This window comes from Alligator sinensis, unplaced genomic scaffold (assembly GCF_000455745.1).
Source record: "Alligator sinensis unplaced genomic scaffold, ASM45574v1 scaffold344_1, whole genome shotgun sequence".
Classification (NCBI taxonomy): domain Eukaryota; kingdom Metazoa; phylum Chordata; order Crocodylia; family Alligatoridae; genus Alligator; species Alligator sinensis.
Genome location: NW_005842427.1, coordinates 1,004,652 through 1,016,476, shown reverse-complemented (window position 1 = coordinate 1,016,476; position 11,825 = coordinate 1,004,652). Strand labels below are relative to the sequence as shown.

The 11,825-nt window shown below is 43.8% G+C and overlaps 1 protein-coding gene across 2 annotated transcripts in view; it reads right to left on the bottom strand.

The window, feature by feature from the left end:
• Window positions 1-6,061, bottom strand: part of MAB21L3 (mab-21 like 3) — a 22,189-nt gene extending 16,128 nt beyond the window's left edge. The window contains exons 1-2 of one of the 2 annotated variants that reach the window (XM_025211745.1): window positions 5,948-6,061; window positions 5,534-5,715 (exon numbers count right to left, since the gene is read on the bottom strand). In XM_025211745.1, the coding sequence (XP_025067530.1) occupies window positions 5,534-5,715; window positions 5,948-5,954 (189 nt within the window). In that variant the 5' untranslated portion in view covers window positions 5,955-6,061. Of the gene's footprint in view, window positions 1-5,533 lie in introns of both variants that reach the window. The other variant, XM_025211744.1, reaches the window with a different exon arrangement.
• Between the last annotated feature and the right edge of the window lie 5,764 nt (window positions 6,062-11,825).

Below are 11,825 nucleotides of genomic sequence, written 5' to 3'. Positions count from 1 at the left end.
AAATGTCTCTCAAGGAGTCCAGAGTAGGTGCTTGCACCACCACTGGTGGCAGTCTGTTCCAGGCCTTGGGAGCTTGGACAGTAAAGAAGTTCTTCCTTATGTCCAGCCTGAAATGGTCTTGGAGGAGTTTGTGACCGTTTGACCTTGTCATGACTATGAGCTCTGGCTAGCCTGTATTGGTAGAGCCCCCTTTGCCCATTTCCACACACTTCCATGTCGTCTGTAGGGTTATTGCTGTTTATTCCAGGGACAGGCCAATCAGGCTGTGTGCTCTTGCTTGGCACCTACTGGCAGAGGAACAGCCATGCAGTTCGGAAGGGCTATGTGTGTAAATGACTGCTGCTCCTGTTTGTATCTGGCTCAAAACCCAAGACAATCAGGATCACCTCAAATTAGATGTCTCCTTGTAGCCTGATGTGGTAACAGATATTCTGTGCTGGGGACAACATGATCAGTACTTAGCAATGTTAAAAAACATTTATTGGCTTTGTATCCTGGAGACAGAAGAGATTTCACTTCTACAGGATTATGAGTTTTCTTCCTTGGCTGATCTCAGTTGGAACTATGAGATACCCTGGAAAGAGCTTGCCTTACTGCATATGTGCTCTGGTCAGGTAGTATCCACTTAGTTACTCATCAGTCATCATTAAGGCTAGGGACAGAAATTACACATAAACCAGCATAAATGATCAAAAACTGGTTTAAATCTGTAACACAACAGAAGTTCAATGCATATAAGCTGCTTTTAAAATGGCTGAAACCAGTTTAAGATAAACCTGGTTGGACGTAGTATCAGATTTAACTGATTTAAGTTAAATCAGTTTATTGTACTTCTATCCCAGATCCTCTCCAGATTCAAGTTAACTCACTGTCCCCCAGTATCCCAGGATGCTTTGCACCTCCCCTGTAAAACCCCCCTCACAGGGGGGGTTAAAAGGCTAAACTTGGCCCAAGCTGCCTGCTCTAGAAGAGCAGGAAGGCATGCTCTAGCGCCCCCTGGCTTCTGCCCTGGGCCACTGCAAGCTTGCGGCTATATTTCTAGAATCAAAAGTAAATGTCTGTTCACTTGCTTATCGGTTCAATCTACGCAGCTTAGACTAACCTGCAAAGAATGAATCGATTCAGCCTCTGGCTTTTTGACTGTCTGTACTTAGCCTAAGAGGTTCAGTGGAACCTGGCCTGTGAGGGACTGAGGTTGGAAAAACTAGATAAAGAACAAGCTTAAATCAGGAACTTCCCATGTGATCAAAATTGCAAAGATCACATGGGGATTATACAAAAGTCCTGGAGGAGGCAACTATTCAAGGTTTAATAGGAGAAACATGCAAGGATCACACCTAGTGAAGAATATTTCCATATTCTAAAAAGGTTCCTTATACATTTACCATAATAGGATGGAGGCTTCGCCAAGCCAAACTGTTCTGAGAACAGGTCATCAACACTGCTAAATAAACTAAGTAATAGGTGGCTAATTACTCCTTTGTCCAAGTACCCTTATGTAGGACAATGGAGAAGTGCTGTTCATAGCAAGCCTCCTTGCATCCCCCAGTGCCTCACCCATTTTGGCTGAGCTTTTGGCTGCAAGTTCCAATTGGCTTATGTTTTTTCTCACCCAGTGAAATAATCCCTAGCTGGATGGAACAGCAGAAAAGAAACCCAAAAACTGGTAAGTAGAATCAATGGAGCTTGCTGGGAGAAAATGAAACCCGACCACAACCTACAGCTAAAACCCCAACCAAACCACTTAGAGAACTGAAATAACAGGTTGGCTACAAAGAACTGAGTGCTTCAATAGAGATAGGAAATGACCATTGCCTGCATTTCAGAGATGGGGAGATATGAACTGTTTACACTATACTGGCCACTGTGGCTACCTTTTATGTGGATATATGCAAGCTAGCTTTAAAACAGCTTTCTCACACTCTGATAATAGTGGCAGCAAAGAGCTTGGCACCAACTAACATGGCTAACTTCGTCTCTTTAACCAACTAACCACCCAAGTATTTACTCAGCATCTCAGGTGGATTTGCAGCCTATGCTGAACTCTGTGCCTCCCCAGTTACTCTGCTATTGGCATCCGAACCAGCTCATTTGAAGCTAGCTCTGGATGAGCTTCAGTGTGGACATGCCCTGAGTTGCAGTGAGTTACCAGCTGAGGCAAGAATATAATCAGGTCTCCAAATTCCCACCCTGCTATGTCAACCAATGCTACTCTATCGCCCTTCACTAAAGGTCTTTTTCATCCGCATGAAGCAACTCACTGACCAGGTCAGACAGAATGGATTTGAGCACCAGTGACAGGCAGCTCTGTTCATTCTTTACCACACATGAACCACCACTACCACCTAGTCATCGCTTCGCTAGACTACAGCAATATGATGCACTCAGGGAATGAAACCTCAGCACTTAGGAGACTCCATACTATACTGATTTCTGTACATGTCACTCTTACAATAAGGGTAAAGATTGTCTGGATGGGATAAAGAGCTTTTTGGGGGCTGATCTGGGAGCATAGAATAGACTTTCTCAGGAACTAACCTCACCACCTTCCTCTTCAAGTGGAAGGTGCATTTCTTTAACGTATACATAGCAATTGGTACCAAACCAACAAATAATTAAAAAAAGCTCATCTTTATCAAAAAGCACACACTGCTGCCTATATTTCTCTCCTTGACATGAGGCTGAGAGAACAAGCAACACAAGGATGCCAGAAATGTGGCTTGATACTATTTGTATTACCACACTGATGAATTGATCACACTATAAACATCTTCATAGAGTAATAGCACTTTGTGAATGACTCTTCCTTCTCCAGTGCCATGCAAGCTTTTACTACATCTAGCAGTAGGCGAGCCCCAGGTACCAGAATCTTTGGAGTTTTTAGTACCAGGATAGAAGTTTGGTTGAGAACAGGCTTCCCCCTTATATCTCTAAGGTTATAGATACTGTACTGAAAAGCTGCTTTTATGTAGGCATATAAAATTATAACATTTATATTATAAATTATAATGAATACACTATAATATGTATAATATTGATAATAATATCATAAGTATGTTGAATATCAAAGGAAGGGGGTGGTTTGAGATCGGGGAGCAAGTTTGAGCTGGGCCTCTGTTCAATGTTTGCTTGGGCTTTCTCTGCATAAGTGGAGAAAGGCAGGATCTTAAGGATCAAGGCATCAGACAAATCAGACCATGAATCAGATACTGGAGTGAATCTAACTTAGGAAAATCAGGCAGCAGCTTGAAGGCACAGCTGGTGGCTGGCTGGCTACTGGCTGCCTTGCCTGAGAGGAAGACCTATGACTTAAGAATAAATAGAAGACAAGAACCCATCAGAGCCACTGAGTACTGCAAATGGGAACCTGCTGGAAGTATGGAAATATTCCAATGGGACTGCAATTGCTGATGGCTCTGAACCTTGTTTAACTAAATCCAGTTCTGTGTCTTTGTACCCATTGCAGGCAATACGGCAGTACAATTTCATTAATCTTTGTGCAAAACTGTTCCCTCTGCCTCCTCAATCATTCATCTACACATAGGGAAGTACCGATCAATAGCTCTAGTTGGAAATTTTTCAACAGAGCATTTTCCATCAGAAAATGTCAATTCATTTAAAGTGAAACATTTCATGAGAATGTCAGTGTTGAAAAAACAATCAGTTAGGGAAAGCAAACACCAAAGGGTTTCTAGGAGGTTGAAATGTTTCCACCATTTCATAACAGAAGGTTTCAGATTTCCATTTGAAAATGACATTTCCATTTTTCCTGTGGTCTAGAAAAGTAGGGCTGGAATGGACCTCAGGAGATCATCTAGTCCAAGCCCTTGCTCAGGATAGGATCATTCCTGTCTAAACCATCCTAGATAAATGTTTGTTTAATCTGTTCTTAAAAACTTCCAAGGATAGAGATTCCACAACCTCTTTAGGTAATCTATTCCAATGCTTAACCACTGTCACAGTGAGGAAGTCCCTTCTAATATTCAAACCTACATTTCTCTTACTGCAGTCTAAAAGACCTTTACCCCTTGTCCTGTCCCCTGCAGCCACAGAGAGCTGTCTATCACCATCCTCTTTATAACCACCCCTCAGGTATTTGAAGACTGTCATCAAATTGCCCCTGTGTCTTCTCTTTTTCAGAATAAATAATCCCAGGTCTTCAAACCTTTTCTCATAAATCTCATCTCCTGGATGTCTAATATTTGTCTCTTTTTGCTCTCTGCTGGACTCTCTTCCAATTTGTTCATGTCTTTCTTGAAGTGCAGTGCCCAAAACTGGACACAGTACTCCAGATGAGGCCTCACCAGTGCTGAGTAGAAGAGAAAAATTATGTCCTTTACCTTGCAAGCAACACTCCTGTTAATAAGAGTCCAATATGCTATTAGCTTTTCTTTTCTTTTCCTTTTTTTTTCTTTTTTTGCAACAAAAGCACACTGTTTGCTCAGTGTGTGGTCCACTTTAACCCCCAGATCCTTTTTTGTAGCACTTCAGCCTAGCTAGTCATTCCTCAGTCTGTATTTGTGCATGTGACTTTTTCCATCCGAAATGCAAGACTTTGCACTTGACTTGTCCTTATTGACTTTCATTTAATTAATTTCAGATCATTTTTCCAATTTATTAAGGTAATCTTAGATCCCAAACCTAGCTGCCAGAATGTCTGCAACTCCACCCAGTTTAGTGTCATCTGTAAATCTGCTAACTGTGCACTCAATCCCATTGTCCAAATAATTAATGATTATATCAAATGTTATAAAATAAAGTTGAAATTGGAAAGAAATGTTTTGCTTTTGTGAGGGAAAACTAGGATTTACCCCAGATAACTTTTATTTTGGAATATAATTTCATTAGATTTTTTTTCCCCTTTTTTTTGTTTTTTTGTTTTGTTTGTTTTGGTTTTCTGGGGTTTGGGGGGAGGGTTTGTTTTGGGTTTTTGTTTTTTAATACCCCATGAAACAGAAAGTCTGGTTCCTGCCTGGCTGTGCTGATAAAGCCAATGCTAATTTACTTATCTAGCACCAATGCTGGGCCAGTTTCAGAAAGTAAGTTGGTTTTAGTTTAGAGAAGTATCCAAAGTTCAGGTAAAGGATTGGTCAGTTTTACTGTATCCACCTCCCCCCTATTTCCTAAACATAGGCACTGTCCTACCTAGGGGCAATCCCAGCAGCTATTTTTTTTTTGTCCTGCTCCTGTTAAGGCAGGACCTTTAAATGGATGGAGTAAGACCCTAGAAGATCTCTTAGCTGTAATCACATCTGAAAGTCCATATTTTAGAGCTTAACCCCCAGGCATCTTTGGAAGAGGAACCAGATGGCCAGTCAGGGAAAAGCTAATAGGCCACTGAATCAACCTCTTATATGGTGTTCAGAACCCAAAGCACCTGACACTCTTATTAGAAATCCTTTTCCCATGAGTGCAGGCCAATCTTATCTCAAGATTCAAGGGCTCAGGAAAGCATCCTGTCCTTGAGTTCTGGATATTTCAAGATCATCCCTGGTTCTGGAGGCAAAGAAAAGACACAGGGGCAAAGTCTTACCTTGGTCTGGAGGTAATACTCTACGTCTTCGTCCGTGAACGGCTTCATGGTAGGATGTCCTTCTGTCTTGCCTTCCTTGTCAGAGCTCTTCCTCTCTTGACTGGCTGGGGCTGTTTCAGAACCACTTGCACCTTTCTGCCTGCTGCCCTTCTTGTCTTGTGGCTCCCAGACATCTACATCCTCTGTGGATGAAGAAGAGGGGAGACAAACTAGGAAGGATGCCTGTTCTTTCTTGCTCTGCTTTACAACAGTCATTCACAGCTCACTAAGAAAACCCCATCCAGCCATTGTTTACAAGCTCTGTGATTACTGCTATTATTTTCAAATAGTGATTCCTGCATAGAGACATATCTAGAAAAATCCCAAATACTGCCTTGTCTTTTGGCTGAGTTTGAAGCACTTTTCAAACCTTACTGGGCATAGAAAGCTTTCCAGCATTATCGTTTGTCTGCCTGTGTCTTATCGCTTAACTAGATCATGTATCAGCCCTTTCCAAGCACAGGGAAGTGCTCCCTAGTTGATCTCCATCCACCCACTTTCTTTTGCTATCTCTTCTGGCATTTTTATACTCAGATCACTCATGTGGGCTGCGGCCTCTGCTCCTTGTTCCTTATATCGCCTTTCTCTCTCCAGCTGTATTGACAGTAAATGTTCAGCCGCCTGTCCCCAGCCGGCAGTTTGCTTTGCTTTCTTTATAGTAAACAGATAGAAAACTGCCTCTTGTTAGCGGCCAGATAACAAACTCACCATGCATCAATCGAAGGGAAAACAATTGATTGGGTTTTATCGACCCAACAAGGCTTGGTGGCTTTTGCAAAAAGGGTATGTCATCCCAGGAGAGGGAGGGGCAGTGTCCTACAGAGATGTGCTTCCAGGCTGCAAAATGCCCCTGGTCAGGAAGGATCAATGGGACCCACTTTAGAACAAAAATAGTCATATCCCCCATTCAGTCTTCACCAAGTCCTCTTTTGTATACTCATATTTTCACAATGCCTTGGCAAAGAAGGGCTGAAATCCTGATTGGGTCCTGAGTGTTACCACAATACTGTTAATATTAGTGTTGTTTTATCCTGGTTATGTATTGATTGTGCACTTAATACTGTACAAAACCCAGCAGAAGATAGGCCCACTAACTCCAGGAGCTTTCTTGTGTGAGACTTTGCCACCCACCTAACCTTTGACCTGGTCTTAGTGTTAGACAAATTATGCACTTATCCCAGAAGTAGAACATGGTAATACACTAATAGCTAAATAACTGAGTATCCTCATGTAACAGATGGACAAAGAAGACTGAGAAAGGAGAAGCAATTTGTCCAAACAAGGCAGTGTCCAAGCTAGATTTGCTGACTCCCAGGCAAGGATCAACATGTTACAGAAGCCAACCAAAAGAAACTTATGATCATCAAATATGTGAAAGAGGGAGAGTCAGACAGACGGAGGAGAACTCTAGGCAGAGAAAGCCCAGAGACTTGGAGGTCAGAGAGTTGAGAAAACTGGCTAGAGAGGAGACTCCTTTTGTAACAAGGCATTTAGTAGAATTTGCAGATTTGTTGGAATCCGACAGGCCGCCCCACGAGCACTTCTGCTATGGCAGGGGCGGGCAATTATTTGGGCTGGAGGGTCACTTAGGGTGTTTTGGTGAGCTGTTGCAGAGTGGGTCAGCACCCTCGTTGCCCCCCTCCCCACCCTCCAGCAACGGCTCATCAAAATACCCTAAGTGGTATATCACTAGATTTGGGAGCAGATCGTGGCTGTGCCCTGGGCCCCAGCCCTGCGCTATCACCACCTGGTGATCCTGGCCCTGGCCCCAGGGTCTCCATGAAGACCAGTTTGGGACCCCCGCGGGCAGGGTGTGCTTGGTTGGGTGAATGAGATGGGGCCACGGGTGGGCAGGGAGCAGAGTCTGGGAGCGAAAATCGCAGGGTGTTGATAGTGTGGTGCTGGGGCCCAGACACAGGGCAGAGCCAGGATCTGCTCCCTGCGCATCCCTGCCCACCGAACTGGCACCTGTCACAGAGACATCCAGGCAGCAGGTCGTGGCTTGGCCCCAGCCCTGGCTCTGCGTGGTCACTGCCCTGCCCACATGAGCCCACTGCCCCTGACAATCAGTGCAGGGTGCCTGAGCAGTGGGGCTGGGTCATGCAGCGACAGCAGCTGGAAGGAGCCACTGCCGCTAAAGCTGCCAGGAAGCAGTCTGGCTGCCGTGCCACCCCCACCCCACCACATGCCCTGGGTGGGGGACCAGCTGCACCTGGACCCGGCAGGGCTGAGGGACCTGCTGTGAGCCAGATAAAATCCCTTGGTGGACTGGATCCAGCCCACAGGCTGTATCTTGCCCACCCCTGTGCTATGGCCTTCAAACTTGCAACCTCTTGGCTGTCAGCTGTGACTCAGCACCTGCGCCACCCCAGCCCCCAGTGAGGAGACACAAGATAAAGGAATAAAGAAAGAAAGGCAGGGGAAAGAGAAACAGCTCAATACAGAGAGAGGGGATGGGGACACAGCCAAAGGGCCTACCAATAGGCCAATGATTTTCAATGCTCTTTCATGAGACTATGCAGCAGCTTCTGTGACAGCAGCAAAATCTCCACCAATCTTCAAGCAGTGACCCTTGCTTTGACTTAGCCTGAATCTGGTCAGAGGCTTTTTTTGTGCCTGGCTAACCTTGGGGGGAAAAAAAAGAAAAAAAGAAAAATGAAAAGAAAAGAAAGAAAGAAAGAAACCCACATTTCAATGTGGCTTTAATCCTCATCACATTAGCAGTTGAAAATAATATCAATGAGGGGAAAAACCCTGGGATGGAAGAAAGAACCAGACTACAACGGCACTAGCAGAGATCAGAATAATCAGGTATAGGAGGGTGATGAGCTGGCAGTATTGTAAGCACAAACTCCCAGGCAAAGGTTTTCCTAGTGCTGCTGGTAACGCCAAGAAGACACAGGCTTCACAAAGACATGGCAATCTATTGGTTTGTTTTGCACCTTAAGCAAAAAGTTTTCTCAATACAATTGGCAGCGAAGGAAGCAATGCCACCCAGCCCACTCCTGTTGCATACCTTTCCCTATAAATGCTTAGGCTGTTTCTCAATAGAAAGCTTGCTCAACTCTGACAGTGGGTTATTTACCTTGACTGGGCAAATTATCTGTGTGGATCACACTCCAGACCCCTTTCGAAGGCTGCAGCAGCCTGGGACACACGTCCGATCCCTCCGTGAGGGAGCAAGTCCTCGCTCTGCTCTCTGGTTGCTCAGTACGGAGGGCTGACAATGGAACGTCACAGCGAGGAACACGCCAGTGCAACTGGTGGAGGTCTCAGCAACCAGGCCTCAGGCTAGAGCCCAACATTTAAGAGTTCAAGAAGTTATATGTAGGAAATACCTATTCAATCAGATCTAGCCCATGACTTTGGCACAGAAGGATCAGGTCCTATACTACTGTCTAGGGCTAGACTCACTGGTTTTAAATATCCAAACAAAGAGGTATCCACTGCTACCTTTGCCTCTTCCATCTAACAGATCTCTCTATCAGGATATGTTTCCTGTTCAGTTTAAATGTTCCCTATGTGAATTGCTTTCTATTTTAGTGCATGTGAGATGCACAATTCACCATGGTTGTGTGAGAGCCCCTTCTTCTGGGAATAACACGGCCATCAGTCTGACTCTAAGGAAGGTGTTGTACTGCTACTAAGTCACATCACACATCATTGGTTCAGAAATGGGGACGCCAATGGCTTTGCAGTATCAGGGGCTCTACTGTCACAGTAGATCAGGCCTTACCTGAGACCAAAGCATCCTTCTGCAGCTATGCCACATCATAGCTCCACTTTTGCAGCCCTCAAAGGTAACCTGCTAATCCAGGAACAGCATTGCTTACCACTGCTCCACCAAAGCAAGCATGGGCAACAGGGTGAGTTTACAGTGGGGCTAGCCATCATACCATGGCTAGCCCATGGTATGATCCCATCCCCCATCCCCTCCCACTGTCTAAACAGAGAGCCACCGGTGAGTTTCATGGGTGCTCAAATAGGAGACCTTCAAGAAACATGAGTGCTGCAGATAGTACTGCTTGTATTTCCTGGTTAGTGTTTTTTCCTGTGAATTGGTGTCATCATGAGTAAACAAATGAGTGGGGCATTGCAGTTGAAGGTGCTGCCTCACAAAGGATGTATACCACTAAGTATGTAATCATCACTAAAGATGACAGCACTTCTTGCAAAATTAGGGGTGTCAGCTCTGGTGTGTTGGCTAAATTTCAACGTGTGTAATTAGCTGAACTATATCAGTCATTCCTGTAGATTGAAGACACAGTTATCTTCTTGTCCTGTCCTTGTTGTGTACTGTTGCTGCACACTGTTGAAGACCTGTCACGCTTCTCCCTGCAAAGGAAAAAGTGATCCGTGTGTGTAGTTAGGAATGGAAACTTGCTAAAAATCAGTCCCTCAGGAGGTTATCTAGTTCTATCTCTCTTGATCAAAGCAGGGTCCGTCCTGCCTGAACTGTCCCTGACAAATGTTTGGGATTCTTTGCAATGTTCTGCAAAGTCATTACTGTACATTTAGTAATGATTGCACAAATTCAGTTTGAACCTTTCCCTACGTCAGGCGGGCTTGTATAAGAACTGTATGCTTGATCGGTAAAAGTGAAAGATCTGAACATTTCGCCTGTTTTATTTAAAAAAACCTCAACCAGACTTGGTCGAAGTGTTGTTTCAGTGACAGTGACCTACAGTCACTTAGAAGGAAATGGAAAGCTTTTTATTAGAGCTACTAATTCATTGTGACAGCATCAAAATCATAAACAGCTGTCCAATTGAAATGTTTCTCTTGTTCCTGTTCCTTACAGATCAATACTTAACAGCCTTATTAACTCGTTCAGTGTTTACTTTGCTTATTATTTCTGTCTCTGTCCAATACACACATCAATCTACCTCTGTACCCACCTGTTCACATACACATATGTGCACACATGCAAAAACATAAGTGCACCAGCCTGGGATCTGGATGTCATGTGAAATTAATCAGCGATCAAAGACCTTCTCAAATTAAATACTGTTTAGGAAGTGTTGCTGTAGCTGTGATGGTCCAGGGAATATGAGGAAGTCAGATTTATGAGGTGAGGTCATGTCTTTTATTGGACCAACTTGATAGCTGGGAGAGATGTTAGCTAAATGCAAACAACAATGCAACACCTGCCAATGCATCTCCACTGCCACCACAATCAACACTCCTACAGCAAAACCATCAGATTATGTGGATCCTATATATGCCTCTCAAAAAACATGATACACCCTATTCAATGCATCAAATGCCACAATAAAAACTGTGTAGCAGAAACTAAACTACCACTATGTTCCAGAATGACCCCTCACAGACAAATAATAAAGGATACAAACTCAATCACCAGTGGTTGATTTTAACAAAACCACTGTTTCATCTCTGACCTCGCAGTCTTTGCCTTCAGAGGTAACCTATAGGATACCTTCAGAAGGCAAGTCTGGAAACCACAATTCATCATTTTTCTTAACGCAGATCTGTGGACTTAACACAGGCAGTGGTTTGTTGACCCATTATAATGTACCTGGTCCCTATACTGACTTCCCCTTGATCTACAGGTGATAATAGCCCTCTTCCCCCTCAACTGGTCTCATTCCTTTATATTATTAAGCTTAACTATAGCAACTGTTCCTTCCTTCCTTGTAACTCCCTTCTCATTTTAAGTGATTACATTCATTAATATAAAGATGGTAAGCAACAGCAATCCTTCTAACTGCTGTTTAGCTTAGGCTGTTACCAACTTTTTCCTAGACCTGAGGAATGGCATTTTGTGTCCAAAAGCTTGTCTAATCCTCTGCTGGTCTAATAAAAGATATCATATTACGTCATTTCACAAATCTTGCTTCTCGCAAACTAAACATAGCATATATCATGTTGTGTCAGACCTGAAAAGTCCAGCAAGTCTAGTATTCTGTCTCCATCCATGGCCATAGCTGATCCTTTAGTGGAAGGTGAGGAGAGTGAGGCAACAACCAGTTTGCCTACCCTGGAAAAAGACTGGAGATTTCAATTTTTCCCCCATTTTCACCAAAAGGTAAAAAATGTGAAACTGCACAGAACAAAAAATAGTACAAAATTTCATTTCAGAAACACTGAAATACAGTGTTCCTCACATGAAACATGCTTCCCAGGATCCTCAGCCCTTCATCTGGCAGGCTGCAGAAGAGCAGAATTGTTGGGATGTGAGGCAGCATAAAACTGACATAATTTTTTTCTATAAGTTTCACAGTCGTCTCCTGCT